Genomic DNA, 18148 nt, shown 5'->3' on the forward strand with positions numbered 1-18148 from the left:
TTAGATTTAATGTTAAGTGCACCAAAGGAACATGTTATTTGAAATCATATTGTAGTCTATCCTGTTTAACGTGAAGAATTTTGGGAGGATGTATATAAAGTGCAAATTCAGGTTTTCATACATCAAGTTTACTCCAAGGACACACCTGCTTTGGGAGCGCACTTCTCTGCAGGACTCAGTGTTCCTGTGAAAGGAAAAGAAAACACGTAAAGGAAATCGCCTCTAGGGAAGAGGGGTAGCTGTTGTCAGTGTGTCTTTGTATCTTACCTTAGTTCCTACAGTCCTTCGCTCCCCATGGAATCTTTGCAGGTATTCGGGGAAGAGGAAGTCTTTCTAACATGAGGTGGGCCCCATGCTTCCTACCAGGAGCCAGCCCAGATGTTACCTTGGAGCCAAACATCTGCTGAGTTCCCATTCACTCATCATAGGTATCTTCCCCTGGAACCTTGGAATCAAATATCCAGGGCTGGGTTTCCACTCACCCATCGTGGTTATTATCTTTCTCATTTGATGTTTCCATCTTTCTCATACAACCTTTCTTCTAGTACCGGTCAGGACCTAGGTCTGGTCCATTTGGCAAGTTTGTTGTGAGAAACACAAATTATAAGTCTGTCTCACCATCTAACCAATATCATTCTTATAAAAGTCTGTTCACCTATTTGAATTCCATTTAACATGTCTTTGCTGACTTACTGCTGGAAATGTAGCCTATGCTAGTCCATGCCGTGGAGCAGTCAGAAGGAGGAAACTCCCATCCTTGGGGAGCTCCCCATCTACGTGGGAGATGAGGGTCCTATCACAGTAATTGATGATGAAGGCAAACATACATAAAACAGTTCTCCTCACCAAAGGCGGGCACAATATAAATTGATTTGGTAGTGACACTAGTCCCATAACGGGGACAGGCAGGACATGCTTCACCAGGCTCATTTTGACTTTCTGAGGTGTTTTTTTGCGGGGTGGAGTGGTAATCCTTTCTGCCTAAGAAAACACCAGGGCAACCTCAGAATCATTTGATTGAACATTAGTCTATAACTCTTACTTGAAGATTTCCTTCTACTCCTTTACGAGTGAACTATTCTCACATTTGAAGTACTTCTGTTTTCTGCTGGAGAAGTGCATGCATTGGTTCGCACTAATAGGAACCAGCAGAGGCCTCCTTTATCTCAATAATATCTCACGCTGAAGGCCTTTCCTGGAAGTTTGCATTGTTCTGTTGTTATGATGCTATCTGTACTCTGTCCAGTTAACTTACTTTGGGGCCTCGGACAAGTTTTCACTTTGACTCATTTGGATTTTTCCTAGCCTTTCTCAGCTACCATTGCAAAAGCAAAGATAAAGATTGTTCAGAAATTTGACTTAGCCTCAGGCAAATACCTAACACAGAGACCAAGGTAAAAATAACAATTTCGCAGTGGAGAAACTCATCAGCCACTACCTAACCAAGCGATCAAAGTTAATATCAATAATGAGATACATGGACATCGTGTGCAGCTGGTATGATGCACTAAGAAGGGAACATATCACTTTTATAGTATTCTTGCAAAACAAACAAACAAAAATGCGCAAAACCTCAGTCCAGAGTGTCTTAAGCGCGACACCATAAGCATTTTGGGTTGGGCAGTTCCGTGTTTGGGTTGGGCAGTCCTGCGCAGTGTAGGACGATTAACAGCATCTTTGGCTGCTACCCACTAGATGCCAGCAGCATCACCACCACCCCCAGCCTCGTGACAGCCAAAAATGTCTCCAGACATTGCCAGATGTCCCTGGGAGGCAAGGTTTCCTTGGTTCAAAATCTAACCATGAGAAAATATTGGGCAGACCCAGGGACATTCTACAAAATAAATGACCAAAGTAAACTATTCATAGGTATCAAGGTCTTGAAAGATAAAAATGAGAAACTGTAGCAGATTAGAAGAGACTAAGGATACATGCTGACTAAATGTGATTTGGAATACTGGACTGGATCAGAAAAAGAGCATTAGTGGAAAATCTGGAAAAATTGAAATAAAGTCATAATTTAGTTAATAGTATCGTATCAATGTTAATTTCTTTGTTCTGATCATTGTAGTGTAGTAATGTAATATGTGAACAGTAGAGAAGCTGGGTGAGGGGTGTAGAGGAACTGTCTAAACTGTTTTTGTAACTTTTATGAAAGTCTAAAATTATTTCAAAATATTTTTTTAATCTAAAGAGTGATATTAATAAAATGCAAGCAGATTTCCATATTGAACTCTATGACAAATATAAGCATAACTGGTATTTGATATTGCTGAGATTATTCCCATCACCTGTAAGGCATTATATGATAACCAGAATAAACTTAAAGTACACTCAGAGAGAGTGTGCATGTGAGTGTGTGTGTGTGTGCATGCATGTGGTCTGTAACACAATTTATATTTGCTGCTTAAATTCTGCTATAAGTGCAAAACTTTGCAAAATATTCAGTTGATAGTTCAACAAGGAAGAATGGTCAGTATGTCACTTAATAGCACTAACTAATTTGGCTTGGATTATGGTTATTCATGTTTTGCTCTTATTCTCCTATATGATGGGAAACTACTTCTTTTAATATCACTTGAAAGGCCCAGCCCTGTTTTTTGCACATATTAGATACTTTTAAAACATTTGCTTAATTCACTGGGTCTACATCTTCATTAAGAACATCTGAGACAAGCAAATAAGTTTTATTATTCGTATTTCAAATTGTATGAGTAAATATTGGAAAAAGTTGCTTCAGTTGAACTTTTTAAATTTAATGAGGTTATAATTTTTCTGCAACTCTTAGGAAATATAAATACAATGACCATAATGCAGGTCCAAAGTGTGGTTCCATAAATTCTGTAAGTCATCACATGCAGAATCAAGAATTTTAACAATGTTCTGACGTAAGAACATCAAAAGCCAACGGCAAGGAAACCCACAACTAAAGAGGTTACCTGATTATGAGAAAAAAATGAACTATCCTTGTGGTTGTACCCAGCCCATCCAGGCTCACCAGACCTCACCAGCCAAACCAGAGCCTTGGCTGTGGAACCTCCTGACTCGCCCAGGACACCAGGCTTGTGTGTACACTGATCTTTTCTCATAGTGAGACTGATGCTTAGCTAAAACTTATAAGTGCTTCTTTGTACGCATAGGCCACTTAACTCTATTTCAGGCACACCATCATCACTCAACTCTTGGCTGAAGTCACAAACTAATCTCGAAACATAGGATAGATGGAATACTAGAGGTACAAGAGACCATATAAAGTGGTAATCAAGATACAAGTTTAGGTGCATCTGGATGCACCATTATAAACACTAAATCATGTTGTAAGGAAGCTATTTCTTTTTAGTCTTTGTGATGACAAAGAGAACATGCTAGTATTTGTTATCTTCTCTTTGTGACAAGCAAGAGTGGTTTTCCATTTATAATAGTGATAGAAATTGTTCTTTTACATTTTTATTATAATCAAAACGTGAATCAACACAAAGAAAAAATGTTAAGTAAAAATAACATATAGCATGAGGATATGTAAAAATTGCAAAGGTTATACTCAAATAATAAAATTTGGGGAATATCAGTCTTAGGTTCAAGTCTGCCACGTCTGACCTTCCTCTTTCTTCTCTATCCACCACCTAGTTGTAAACATCAAGAAATAAAATGCCTTAAAGTGCATGTATAGTATGCTATTTTATGTGAAAGAACAAAGGGAAGATTTAAAAGTGTATGTGTATTGGCTTATCTTTACAAACAGAAACTTAGGAAAGGCAAGTCCAGAAACAGTCAAGTTGGTTACCTATAAGGCAAGGCAAGAACTGGGGTAAAAGGGACACAACAATGGAAGGAGCGACACTTCTCTGAGTTAAGTTTTTTGTATAGTTTTGACTTGTGGAAGCACGTTAATGTCCTACATATTTAAAAAATTAACAGGGATGGGAGGGAGGTGCCGAAAACTAAAAGCAAATGGAAACAAATGAACCCAATTGTATTTAGATGAATGCCATAGCTAAACTGAAGGGAAAATTAAAAAAGAACTAATCCAGGTGACTAATGGACACAGTATTTGTACACGCTCAATCTTGGGTTAGGAGGGAGAACTGCAGATGAATTTGAACTTTTTTTTTAGTAGGCGCTTTTTTTTTGAGTGGTATGTACAAACAATCCTGAAACTATTTTAGATATATTATAGGACTGAGCAAATTAATAAATGAAATGATGTTGAGAGCCAGGATTCTCACTGTGGAAAAAAAACACGTACATGTATGGAATAGAAGGAGGCAAGAAAGAGCTCTGTATGATTAAAATTGAAGGAATTGTAAACTTAATGATTTCTAAAACGTGTATGCACAGCTTATATAAGCACATATGTATGTATGTGTGTAATATGTGTGCATGTGTATATGTACGTGCATACATTTCCTAGCTCTGTCTGTTGAAAGGACTTAATTCCCAGATTGCCCCCAGTAACAATTTTTAAAAAGACACTGCAATAGCAATAAACACACCTAGCACCCAAAGCTTGATCTCTAATAACATTTCCACTGAAAGAAACCTCAGAGAAATGACTGGTTGCAGAACTGAGGCATGGTAGCTGCAAGATGAGCCTGCAATATCTTATACCAGAAAGCAAAGTGCATGTCACAAGGGCACAGGCTCCAGCTTGAAGAGGCTCCCATTTGCTGGATCTGGGACAATTCGAGCATCAAAATAATAGGTATAGTAATGAATATAAGGCATTGAAGAAATGGGAAATGGTGAATCCATACCAATAATAAATAGATAAATGAATTTGGGAGAAAGGAGAGCACTTGTTGCAGTAGAATGCTGAGTGACAGCTGGTAAATGTGGAGAGAAGGGTGAAGTTGCGATGTCATCAGTTTGCAACCATCGTAGTAAAGACTGAATCAGACAAGAATCTTCAATGGATACTAAATCTAAGGGGAAATTTTAACCAGGAGAAATATATTTGCATGCTCTTAAATTCTCTCCTCAGTTGCTTACTAGTCACAGAGGAAAACATAACACACAGAGAGTGGAGAAATCAGACAGCATCTTGACTGGGTGATCAAAATCAGTGCCACCAGAGACAAATGAACATTGTATACCTCCAGATATGCTGATACCCTGAGGAGGACACAGCATCACTCATGTCGTATTCTGGCTCGAGATGCACGTCTTAAATGTTATTATGAGAAAGCATTAGAAAAAACAAAACTAGAGGGAAAAAAAGAAGCAGGGGACATTAAAAAATGTCAATATCATATAAGAAAGAGAAAGGCTACAGAAATTGTCCAGATTAAAGGAGATTAAACAGACAACAAATGTAATACCTAAACCTAAGCCACTTGCTATAGTAAAGCCAAAAAAAAAAAAAAAAAAGACTGTATAGGACATTATTGGGTCAATTTATAAAGTCTGAATATAGACAGTTATCAATACTAAATTTACTGAAGTTGAAACTATACTGTGATTACGTAAGAAAATATCCCTAATTCTTAGGAACATTGAAGTATTTGGAGAAATATATGCACTTCACTCTCAAGAGACTCAGAAAAGAAATAAGTGTGCACATGTGTGGAAAGAGAGAAAAAATACAAATGATAGAGGGTGTAAGTAAAATGTTGACAATGGAGAGATCTGGGTGGAGGGTATGTGGTATTCTTCATATTGTGCTTATTCTTGCATCTTTCTGATAAGTTTGAAATTATTTCCAAATGAAAATTATATAAAAAATAAAAAATAATGTGATAATTAGTGATGACTGAATGCTCTGCACCCTTGGGAGATACTTTATTGAGACCTAACAAGGCCATCGTAAGTAGAGAACCAGGCTGGGAGGGCCTGATTCACCTTTGAAATTCATAGTCTGGAAATCAAAGTGCTGTGTCGATAAGTTGGCCCTCTGGTTTTCGTGGTCTCTTATCCCATAGGATGCTGTTCTGTGGAATCTCAAAGAACTGTGCTCTGGGCAGCTAACATACTTGAGTACCCCCCAGGCTCCGGTCTATGTCCATCTCTCTTGGAAGAGGCCATAAGACCCAGGTAGAGGCCACCTTAGAGGACTGTGGAAAGAGCGCAGATGCAGAGCACACACGATCCACAGGCTCACACTGGCTGAGCTTAACAGAGTCCATGCCTCGAGTGGGATAAATTAAGTAGCTTGTCATCCCAGAGCTCTTAGGTTCAATACTGGCATTAAGAGACTTTGGCAACAAGATAAAAATAGTAAACCATAGAGCTAAGTCTTGAACTGCCCTCTATACCCCGTTGGTGATTTACCCAGGTTTCATCAGCCAGGAAAACATGATGTTCTTTGCAGCAAATCAGAAAATACTGACACCGTTAATTCCATCACAGAAAGTAGAAGTTTATTAAAAGAGAAGGTAGTTTTCATAAATGCATGTATATGTCCACATCTGAAAAGCAATACTTAAAATAGTTTTACGAAATCAGATTTTCAAAATTTTCTAATTAAACTTTTTGTTATTCATTCACTTTTCTTTTATTAGCTCCTTGGGGTATAAACAGTAAAAGCCTCCCCAAGGTTTTCCAACATTTTCTGAGAAAGAATTTTTAATTAAGAAAATGCCATCCCTTTTCATAATTTTCCCTGGGATTTGGGGGGAAAAGCATAATATTTGTAAAACACACAAGAAGACCTTTAGAACAAGGGACACTCCGAGTGTCACTTTTGCTTCTTCGGAACAAATCGAGAACTATCTTGAGTGCTCTTTGGACACTGTGGACAGAAATCCCAAGGTTAGAATAGGAAGTCAGGGAAAACCCCCTTCTAAAGGAGAGCTCTGTGAGGCATTGGGGCAGCAGCAGGAAGCAATAGAAGCCCTTTTACTTGCTGACTAACATAGGCGTGGCCTAAAGAGGCCTGCGAGGGCCCTTTGGGGCCAGCCAACATGTCTATTTGCCTCTCCCCATTCTCTCCCTCATCTTTAGCATCTCTTTCTTGGCTGAAGGTGTAGGGCCTTTTCTCAGTTTAGGCTTGGGACTTCAGCCAATTCCCATCCCACCTGAGGAAGTTCATAATAGCTATTCTAAGAGAATGGATGGAAGTGGAGGCTTGGCCAAGCAGCACGAGGTCCACACTGCCTGTTTGCTCAGCTGTGCAGTGGAGACCAATGGTGGAGACCAATGGTGGAGCCCAGACTCTGGCACTGGATTTGACTCTCGGCCTCTCTGCCTTTGTTCTGCACAGAGAGACAGCCACCTGCTTATCTCCTTATCTCTTAGAAAGGGAGAAGTAGGAAAATGTCCTGTGTCCAAAAAACACTTAAATGTATCTCATTGCTAGAGACTGCTTAGAGGGCCTTCTACACAATGGTATGAGTCTGGGACTCCGCCCTTTCTAGAAGCTTATAGAAAGGAGCTAACAGCTTCCCTTTCATCACCCCTACCCTTGAAAGGCACTATTTTGTTTTGTTTTGTTTTTAACTTGGTTAAAATTTTTAAATACTTGTTAGAGTGATACTTGAGGCTAAAACTGACTGGGAAGGAAAGCCTTTGACAAAATGTATTTAGTTTTTCTAAATCAAAATCTCCCCCAGTCTCAGAACTCAGTTTAACCTCAGAAAAACTCATTGTCTTCTTATAAATCCACATCTAGTTTTTGTCACTCTTCTCTAACACTCGTAACCCAGTTCCAGACTCTGCATCCTCAGTCGTGTGTGTGTCCTGTTTGTTCTAGGCATGTGTATGTGTCTGTGTCAGCTGAGTAACTTGGGCAAAGTCAATGCAGCAAGTCATGAAACTGGTACTTGAACTCAGACCTTTTAACCTGAAAGCTGATACAGTTACAGATGTGGCACTGGACTTCATCCACCTTTATTTGTTCATTGTTGAATTCTCAGCTTCTAGAATTATGCTTGATACACGGAAGGCATTTGATAAGTATTTATTAAATAAGTGAGCGATTATTATGATAGTCCTGTATTTTGATTCAGTCCCATGTTATTACAGGCCTGCCTTTGAGAGCTAACTGCTAGCATATAGTCTTAGCAACATGATGGTGCTTATGGCAGAGATGACTCTTACTTCTAACAACTACTCATTTATTTTCTTGGTTGCATTACAATCTATAACCATTCTTTCTCTTATTACATTTTTATATTCGTTTTTCAAATTTACTATTAGCTAATAGTGAAGGATGCTAGGGGTTTCTGAGGGGTTTGTTTTGTCTGTCTGACTAATCTCTGGGGTGGGGATTTGGATGTTTTACAGCTCTTGGATCTCTTCATCCAGTGGGATTGGTCCACCTACCTTGCTGACTATGGTCAGCCCAACTGCAAGTACCTCCGGGTAAACCCGGTGACGGCTCTGACCCTGCTCGAGAAGTGAGTATGCAGTTCAGCAGTCTGTGTGGGGAAGTGAGGAGATGGGGGTGGGGGTGGCGATATAGAGGAGAATTTTGTCTTTACTAGTACCTCAGAGCAGCAGCAGAGACTTCCTGTTCTTGAAGTTGCCATAGATGCTCTCAGCAGTCTCCATCGTTAGGTTTGGCAGGCCAGTCTTCTTGTAGCCTCTTAGTTTACGAAACCCAACGAGGTGGGCTGAGTATGGGTCAGTTGGACTCTGACATTACCTTGGAGCCTAATGGGGTGACTTATCTTTAACTAGAGATGGCAAGAGAAGAAAAGAAGGTGCCTTAGTCTGGAGCTCAGGCCAGCCTAATGAACAGAGTAAGGCTGGCCCCAACTGTCTGGGGTATGATGATGGGTAGAACAGCCACACAGAACAGATGATGGCTTCTCTGGTTCCTAGCAGAGAAGCTCCCAGGCTTACTGAAACCTTCACCAGCGCCCAGCCTCCAACCCCTGCTCCCTGCCAGATTAAGCTTGATTGTGCTGACTATCCCAAGAAAGCTATTTTGGAAAAAGTATCTAATTCCTGCCTGGTAGGCACTAGTCAGCAAAGGTTGCTACCACTGAGACTGGGTTAGCCAGATCCAGAACATCTCACAGCTAACCAGCATGTCATCCAGATGCCGGGATTGCTCTGCATTGCAGCCTCGCTCTGGCTTTTGCTAACCTAGTTGAGAGCTGGCAGGCCAGAGACCAAGAAGAGAAGCTTTTTCTTGTCTTCAAACTAGTTGACCCTTAGCTTCTTAGAAGTCTCTTAGAAGAGTATCCTGCATCTAGGCAATGTGGCAAGTACATAGAGATGGCTAGTCAAACAGGTCTCAAATCATAGGAAGGCAAGGATTAGAGTCTAGGAGGTCAGAATGGCACCTTAAGCAGAAGGAGAGGCTAAGGTCTGTCCTTCCTACTATGTAATATGATAGGGGGATAGGAGGGGAGGAGATGGAAAGTGAGCAAGAGCAGGATGCAGAGGTATGTATTTGGAGCCAAGAAACTAAGAGCCCAGAGTATAACTTGTCCAGACCAAGACAGACTGATGTTTCCATTTTAACTTTGTTTCCCATGGTTCTCTCTTTCAATGACCTTCCTCCCTAGGATATCTAGAGAGTAAGTATCTTATTCACTTGGGCCTTTTCCATCACTTGAGGCAAGTCCTTCTGGTTTCCTGACTGACACTAATGATTACACTAAAATCCCTACCCTGTGAGTTGTCCCCTCTCTGACATACTAATCTACTAAACCAGCCTGGTGCCAAGTGGCTGGCTGCCCGCTCTATCCTTGGTCCTTAGAGTGACCCTTGGCTTACCAATTCCTTTGGGGCTGGGAGTGGTGGCAGGAATTTCCCCCATCGGTGTCAGGTAAAGAAAAGGTTGTTCCCACTCACCTTCCTGACACACACAATACTCTGGGGCTAGTGGAGGGCCTGAAATTCAGCCCCAACAGCAGGGAGCGCCTCAGCAGTCTTCCCTACCTCCCGGTGGCAGGGCCCATGGCTTTAAGATCTGCATCTTATGTCTCCCATGTAAGGCTTTTTCTTGGAGACAAGAAAAAGCCTTACATGGGAGAGTTCTTGGTAAGCAACCGAAATGAGGAACATTTTGGCTTTTGAGTTGGTGCTTAGATATCATTTTCATTATGTGTCCAAGCATGCTCTGGGGTTCCCTTTCAGCCAGTTACCTCTCTGAACAGTCCCTTCCTCATTTGTTCCTGAGACTTTCTAGATTGAAGAAGTACTGGCTCATCCACTTCCTTTAGATCAACAATAGAGTAAAACGATCAGCCTCTCTAAAGCATTCTGGAGGCCTAACCAATAACAAAGCCATGTGCTTAGCCCTAGCAATCAGCAGGGTTTGAAAGCTTCATTCCAAACATAGTTGAGCCAGATCACTAAAATCTGTATTTCCCAGCCTCATAGGAATCAGTCCCTTTACCTGACCCATTCCTGCTTTCCCCATAGCCAACTATACCACCAGAGCTTGACCTCTCTCCTTTCAACCTGGCACTTCCTAATAGGGTGAGAAATGGAAACACCCAAAGACGTGAAGAGGACATTCAGGAGAGAGAAGAGGCCCCTTGGTCATTGAAAGGTGGCCATAGCCAAAGTTGATCAGGATCCTGGGATTACTGAATGGGATGGGAGGCAGGGAAGGTTCTTTGGTTTTAGAGCATTCTAGGGTACAAACCAGCATGCCGCCATCAGCCATCAGGGCACTAGAGTTTATCTTTCAAGTAATCCTAACTTGACCTTAATGGTCAAGAAATCCTAGCTCCTGAGACTCAGAGACTACCCTATTCCCTTACTCTTACCTTATTGGAGGAGCTTCCATATAGGAGCTAAAAGCCAGCTCCAGCTGCCTGTCCCTGGGCTGGTTTGAGGAGTCATGAAACTAATGATCATATGGGATATTAAATTAAATGTTCCATAAATGTAGGAAGCATTTTTCTTCCTTCTTTCTTTTCTTTTATTTTGTGTTGTTTTTGTTTAGATTTATAGCATATCTAAGAAAGGAAAAGGAGTCCTCCTCTGGGATAAATAATCTAAAACCAGGCCAGTTCCACAAACATAATTGTGCAATTAACATGGAAAGGACCAAATACAGTAATCACAGCCTTGAGGACCCTTGTGCTTTCTTTTCAACCTAAACCTCTGTTCCCTCTCCTTCTTCCTCCCCTCCCAGCACAGGCCTCCTCATGTGGGTGGGTGTACTGTATGCAGTGTTCTCGGTTTGCTTGATGAGTAATTCCGGTCAGAAGGTCCTTAAGCTTAGGTCAGAGAGAGAAATCCCAATTTGGTGTGGCCATCACTGTCAGCCAGAGTCATAGACTTATGGTGTTCAACAGAACCTTCTTACCACATAGAAAGAGAGGCCCTTGTGAGATCTCTGGCCTTTTGACCTCCTGGCCTCTAATCTGCCTCTCTGCACGGGGCCACCCCTCAGAAAACAATCACCCTGGGAAGTACGCCTGCGAGGAGCTTACTCCTCAGTGCCAGCTTCCTTCCCTCTTCTAGCCTGGCTCTGTGCAACCCAGGGAGCCACGAGGTCAGAGAGATGGCTCAGCTACTGGCAGATGATGGTGAAAACCAGCCTACACCTACCCCAGGGAGAAATTGGTCTGGGCAGTGTTCTCGGTTCTCTAACACGAGAACCAGCTGTGGGCTGGCGGTGTGGTGTGCAGAGGCTGGGGCCAGAGTTAACAGTTGCCAACAGATGTCAGGTGTCATGGGCCCTCTGTGGGGAATAGCACATTCCTGGATTCTGTCACAGCGGCCTGGTCAGACTTGGGGGTTTCCGTGACAGCCGCAGCCTGGCCTTGATTTTCTTTATCCCATGTCTCTGTATCTGCCAGGACCACTGGCTAGAACTGCCCAGGGTTTGTGCTCTAGGAATATGCCATCTCTGGGGCTACAGCATGACCTAGTAATAGAAAGTTCTCCAAAGGTCAAAGGTCTGAGGATAGAGACAGCCACTGAGAACTCAGAGGCTTCTCTTGCCAAAAACCCTGATTTATCAAGTGAGAGGATGGCCCAACCTTTTGTCATCTGTTTTCCTCAGCACCATGCCCTCTTTGCCACCTCACCACCTCTGAGTCCCTACTCTGAGACAAAAGAAAAGAGATCAGTCAAGCCCTTAGTTCTGTTAGGGATGGGGTAAAGTAACCAGCTGTAGAGAGGTTTAGAATTACACAGTGGCTTTGTCATTCATGTCCTTATGGAATTTCTAGTGAAGAACATCTTTCTGCTTTACCTTCCAAACACCAGCTCTGAAGTCTTAGCAGGATTTAGTAGGCTTATGAAGTGATAAGTAGATCCTAGACATTCCGTAAGAGCCTGTTGACCATCATTGCTGTAGCATGTTCCAGATACCTGTAACAGGTGATAGACACAAGAACACCGCACCTGTACCTGGAGGTAAGGGAATGAAGTAGGTAGGGTGGGTATGGATGATAAGGGGATTGGCCCCTCCAAAGCTGGCTCTTGACTGTTTTCCAAAGGTGACTGAATTTGAGAGGGCTGTGGGTACCAGCAAGACCCTAGCTTCCTGAATAATAGATCAATATAAGCTTGACAGTGGGGATATTCTGGACTCCCAAATCTGGGTGGCAGTTAAGGTACACTATGCCATCCTACCTACCTCCTGCCAGTTCTCCTTCCACCGTTGTCTCCTCAAACACTTTGCTCTCTTTCTCTGTTTAGGATGAAGGACACGAGCCGCAAGAACAATGTGTTTGCACAGTTTCGGAAGAATGAGCGAGACAAGCAAAAATTGATTGACACTGTGGCCAGGCAGCTCCGGGGACTCATCAGCAGCCACCACTCGTGAGGGCTGGCCTCGGGCCCACAGAGGCTGCTCGCTACCCTGCATTTGTGCATTCTTCTTCAAAGAGAGAAATGTATTTTTTTAATAACCTATGTACAGTATTCGCATAACCTTTCCCTATAGTAAAAGAGGCACAAGAATAAGCAAAGCATATGAGATATTGCTAGGCTGGGACTCAGGGGAAGTTACTACTACACTATCTGTTTATCCTAAAGATGGTGGTGTCATCAGTCCCAGTATGATGAACCACTTTTCATCAAAGGCTCTAGAGCTTAGGTCTGGGGCTCAGGAACTACAGAAACAAAATGGGTGCTTCGCACTGGGAGGTAGGCGAGCAGGCAAAGGATAACACAGTATATGCTGTCCACTCCTGGGTGTCCCATTCACCACATCGGTGAGGCTGATTCTTCCTGATGTAAGGAAAGGGCCTGGAAAACATTAGTATTTAGTATGTTAAAGACTAGCACACAGTTCTGGAGCTTCATCTCTTCAGTCCACTGGCTCTCATTAACTGGTGAACAAGCAGGGCATGTGGCAAGATGACAGCTTCACTCTAATCCCCCAAGGATGGCGGTTTCTTTAGCCTAGATCTGACCCAGTGCTTGACTGCTCATTTTTGGGGGGCAAGATAGAGCTGAGTGGGTAGTGGTAGTAATTGGGCCCCATGACTAACTGTAGATTGATACCCCCACACCAGGAGGCCAGCGTGAATGGAATCGGAGCCTCAGCCCCTTACGCATTCATCTCATTTTCTCCCTTCAGGGTCGGGGCACTGGGAAGAGGGGATATAGGTCAACAGTTATTTCCACAGGTCCTCACAGAGAGTCTCAGGCCGGGCCTCCTCTGGCCGTGTCATTGGGATAGGTCAGAACCCAGAAGCCTAAAAATGACCCTTACTTTACTCTTAGGTAAAACCTGAAAATTACTTGAGATTGTTCCTTTGTGTTTTAAAACCACCTTTATGGTCACCATCTTTAAAGGCAGTGACACCAGCGCTGCCCTGTGGAGGCAGCCACAGCTGGACTGGATGCCTCTAGCAATGGAGCCATGAAGTAGACAGGGCCAGCCACGGCTAGTGGTCTGTTGCCTCTGGGCCAACTGCCCCTCACTAAGTCATATCTTAGGTATGATGCTCTTGCTAAAGCCCAGAGCTTCCGTCCTCTTTTGCGATTCCCATAGACCATCTTTTGGTCTTGTCTGAGAAAGGTTATCTGTGATCCTATCCCTCAAACTCTACAGTTTGCGTGGGCAGCCTGGACCAGCTACTTTGGAGACAGTGTCACTGTCCCAAATGGACTCCTGAGGCTTAATGCGAGGGCTTTGCTACAAGGTCGGTCAGAGGAACCTGGACATTAAGATGCTCCAGGAAGATGCTGTTGTGGCTACTGGCAAGAGTGTAATTGTGCATCACCAAACAATGACAAATAAGCCACACAGGCATTTCCAGCTTGGATTAGTGGGAGGGGACACTCATCAAACAGAATTCTTCACTAACTTTGTCAGCTGAGTTGCTTCTGGGGAAGGCAGTGCTTCCTTTTTCATTCCCTCCCCCGGCCCCCCGCCCCGTGTCCCCACCCCCCGTCCCATCGCAACTTGAAAACCACAGGGAAGAGAATATGCACACGGACACGCAGACTTCCTCAAAGCTGGAGAGGCCAGGCTGCACGTGAGTTCTGAGGTGCCTTCTGGGTCTCATCCTGGAGGCACGGCAGTTGGCTCAGTGTCTTAGGTTGAGGGATGGATGCTGCTACTCACAACTTCAAAATCCAAGGGAAGGCATGGGCCCATGAGAGCGAAACCCAAGATGCCATCTCCCAAGCCTTGGATTTTATTGAAAAGAGCAAGAAATGATTACACTAATCTGAAATCCTATTGCTTGAAAAGGACCCAAAACACCCTCGCTAGTCCCCAGTTTGCAGCAAGATCTCTTCAGCTTTGAGCGCTGTGACTTTGAAGTGGGAATGCAGTGAACCAGAAGTGTGTCACAATTTTTATCTTTTCGTCATTATCGCTGGTCTGGTCTCAAACCCGTGCCCTGGAAAAACCGCTCCAGAGGAAAAAGTGAACAGGGCAGAGGAATGAGGGTTACTCTGCACCTTGCTCACAGAAGCCCCTCTAAAGAAAAACTTGATTCAAGCTCCAGCCTCATAAGGGTGGACCCTGTGGTAGATCTCTTTTTCCCTCAGTCTGCCTTCCAACTTCTGTAACAAAACCTACATGCCGTTATTGAGTTGTCTTGTCGTATTGAGGTGTTATTGAGTTGTAGAGACACACTCTTGGTGGACAGAGGAAGGTAAAAAGATCAAGGACCAGCAGTGTCCCAAATTGTTTGAATCCGTGAAGTAGGATTTTTAGTTTTGTCTGTAGGCCTCTAGCTGGGCCAGCTCTTCAGAGGACCTGTGCAAAGCATGCATGCCCACGCCCCTCAGACTCCTAAGATCTGGCCTCAAGTGCCCAGAGATCTAGAAGTGCCCTGAAAACCTCAATAAGAGGGCGAGAGCTTGGGTGGCCAGAAGCCTACCAGCCTTCTAGACGGAATTAACCCTTGGCCAAGGTCTTGGGGAAACCGCGTCCATGTTCCTGAAGGGACAGTCTGGTTTGGGACCCTAGTGGGCTTCAGCAGTAATATATACAGCTTGCACAGTTTTAACATTCATAGGAAAATCTCTCTGGGTAGACTATAAACGAAGCTGTTGGTTGATGGAGAAGAGGACCTGCCACTTGGTACCAGCAGAGTCTCCACTGGCAAAGAGAATGTCAAGCTTCCGGGGAGCATTCCCCAGTGTTGCCACTGCTTACCAGACCTAACGGTCTCTCAGGCCTCTAAGCCAGCCTGGCTTTCCTGCACACTCGACACGTGCTTGCTCAGCAAGTCCCAGACCCAGGGTCCTTTATCCCAAGGTTGCCGTTGACCATGACCTTCCTCATAGGGCCCCTGAGCACACTCCCTGGGGCCTGCTGCAGAAATCCCCCGCCTTAGCCGCCCTTCTCCGAGGGCTCTGCTCCGGGGTGCTTCAATGGCCTCATTTTTTTTTTTTTCCTTCTTATCTTTTTTTGTTTTTTAGTCTGTGTTCACAATTACTTTTAATGTGTTGGAAATGGCCTTTTTATTTTGCACAAATATAGTTGCACATTTATGGAGGAAATTTAGGGGAGTCCATTTTTAACGCTAAAGGGAACTTTTTTCTTTAAAACTCACTAGTAAAGCTACTGATACAGATGGGCCTCGTGGTTAGTGGAAAACCTCCTGTATGGAAAGAGCATGTTCATTCCTCCTGTACGTTTTCTTCTTCTAACTGCTATTAAACGAGAGAGCCTATGTACCTGTTCCAAAAACCACAGTGTCGTCTCATGGATTTTTTTATTCTCCTACACCTTTTGCATATTGCGGCTCTGGTTGGTGAACTGGATGACAGTCATTACACCCCTGTCAACTGGCCTGAGGACGAGAGCAGGCAAAGCCTGTTGGGGAGGAGAAAGCCTACCTGCCACACAAGGCAAGGAGCCGTTGGACACATCCAGAACTACTGGGTTAGGTTTTCCTGTCTACACAGTTAACGCTGGCATCATCATCAAGAGGAATAACTTTCGAAATGCCTGGTTTATGTGGAGAACCGGGCCAGGCAACTTGGGCCCGATGTATTTTGAACACCGGTCCTGCCATGGAAAGGTTCCCAGTCAAGACGGAGTGATATAGAATTAATTATCCAGAACAAAACCAGGCTGGGGGACAGGGAGAAAGCGTAATTTAGAGCTCCGTAGGGGAGAGGGACAGGTATCACGGCCTGGTGTAGGAACGGGTCTGATAGAGAAGACAGCACAGAGAAAGCATGATGTGAGTTAGCTGGGCCTTGAAGAAATTAAATTCAAATTTTGTTAAGCTATGGGAGTATTTTTGGTGCAGACTATATTAGAGTGAAAAGTCGGCATGAGTCTGGTACGTGCTGGGAGGATAGTGAAGCACCTGGTAGGCACACCTGGAACTATGGTGAGTAAGGCTGGAGATGGTATTACAGCACCCAGCCAGCCTGTTTGCCCCGAGGCTGGCATGGAAGCCATGGGAAGAGGATGGAAAGAATTTCTGCAGTAACAAGTCTAACTTCTACAACTGGGCTTTGATGGCTGAGAGACCTGGGCTTTGATGCCTCCTGTGCCACTTGCCAGCTGGATGACCTTGTACAATTAACTTTCTAAATCTCATAATCCAGTGAAAGTGGAATAATAGTCCCTAATTTATAGGTTTGTTTTTGTGAAGTGTAAATGAGCTATGGATGGTCAAAATGCTTAGCCAGTACCTAGACATAGCATATGTATTTAAGGCCTTTCTCTTCCTCACCTCCAATTCCATAACATACCTCAGGGCTGAGCATTGGACAAAAGTGCCCAGAGCTTCTCTGCCTCCTGGCTTTCCCTCCCCATACCCAGTACAGCAGTCATCATAGGGAGGCCCCTTGAGCCTCGGGTACAAGCACGGGTACAAGCCTTTCAAATCAGCCAGCCAACTTCCTGGCTCAGAGTAGAGCCAGTCCTTCAGGTAGAATCTCCGTCAACACCACCTGGAAACTTCTCTGCTCTCATTTTGGAACCCCTTCTAGAATTCAGGAGTTCTTAACCAGGGGTCCACAAACCCTTAGAATGGCTTACATTTACCCATTTTTCTGGCTTTCATCAATATCTAAGAAAGATTCAAGATTAAAATACTGAATAATAACCAAATCTCTTTGGAAATGTGAATCTCCCAGTGAGAGAAAGCCAGAAGCTTTGAGCAGTTACTTTCTCTCCCTGCCTTGTATGGTTCTGGCAGGAAATTTTTTAAAACCTGGAGCTCTGCCAGCCCCCTTTTCCAAGAGCCCCCACATGAAACCCAGGTCACATAAAAGGCCAGGACAGCCACCATTCCCAGCTTTCCCCACACCAGATTAGGGTACTGAGGGGGGCATGACTCTGCACCTCTGAACGTAGACCTTTCCAGCTGGTTGGGGAGGTTGCAAACGGGGGCTGGTACAGAGGCTCGGGCTGTCAAAGCCAAACTGAACGTGACTCACCCCAGAACATTTCCCGAAGCTCTGAACGCTGCTGGTGCACCATCTCACCCAAGGCCTTATCCAGGGAAGGGCCAGCAGCCTTGGGGAGTACTCTGAGGGCAGAGCTGGGCAGACAAAACAAAACCAGGGACGGATGTGAAGCGGTCACCAGCTTGCCCCTTTTCTTGTAGCTGAGCTGCTTTGCTCACCAGGCAGATGAGGATGGGTAATAGCTAGTGGAAGATAGGAGGAGGGAGGGAAGGAAAATGCCAGACCCTTTTTCCAGAGGTCTCAGTTTTGAATTTAATGGGCAGTGTTAGCCAGGAATGAGAGAGGCTCCAGGCCCAAGGGACCAGAAGACAAAGGCTCTTGAGGAAGTAGAAGGAAGAGGAGGAGGGAAGTGGGGGCCTGGGCATTGTGTGGGAGAGCAACCCCTCTATCTGTTTCA

General features: G+C 44.1%; 1 protein-coding gene across 1 annotated transcript in view; it reads left to right on the plus strand.

Annotated features, from left to right (window-relative positions):
- The window catches only part of EXOC6B (exocyst complex component 6B), a 543568-nt gene extending 527551 nt beyond the window's left edge, over positions 1-16017 (plus strand). Inside the window, exons 21-22 of the mRNA XM_011365544.2 lie at positions 8221-8333; positions 12553-16017. Coding sequence (XP_011363846.1) covers positions 8221-8333; positions 12553-12679 — 240 coding nt within the window. The 3' untranslated portion in view covers positions 12680-16017. The remainder of the gene's footprint in view (positions 1-8220; positions 8334-12552) is intronic.
- Positions 16018-18148: the final 2131 nt, after the last annotated feature.

Source organism: Pteropus vampyrus, unplaced genomic scaffold (genome assembly GCF_000151845.1).
Source record: "Pteropus vampyrus isolate Shadow unplaced genomic scaffold, Pvam_2.0 Scaffold113, whole genome shotgun sequence".
In the NCBI taxonomy this organism is placed as follows: Eukaryota; Metazoa; Chordata; class Mammalia; order Chiroptera; family Pteropodidae; genus Pteropus; species Pteropus vampyrus.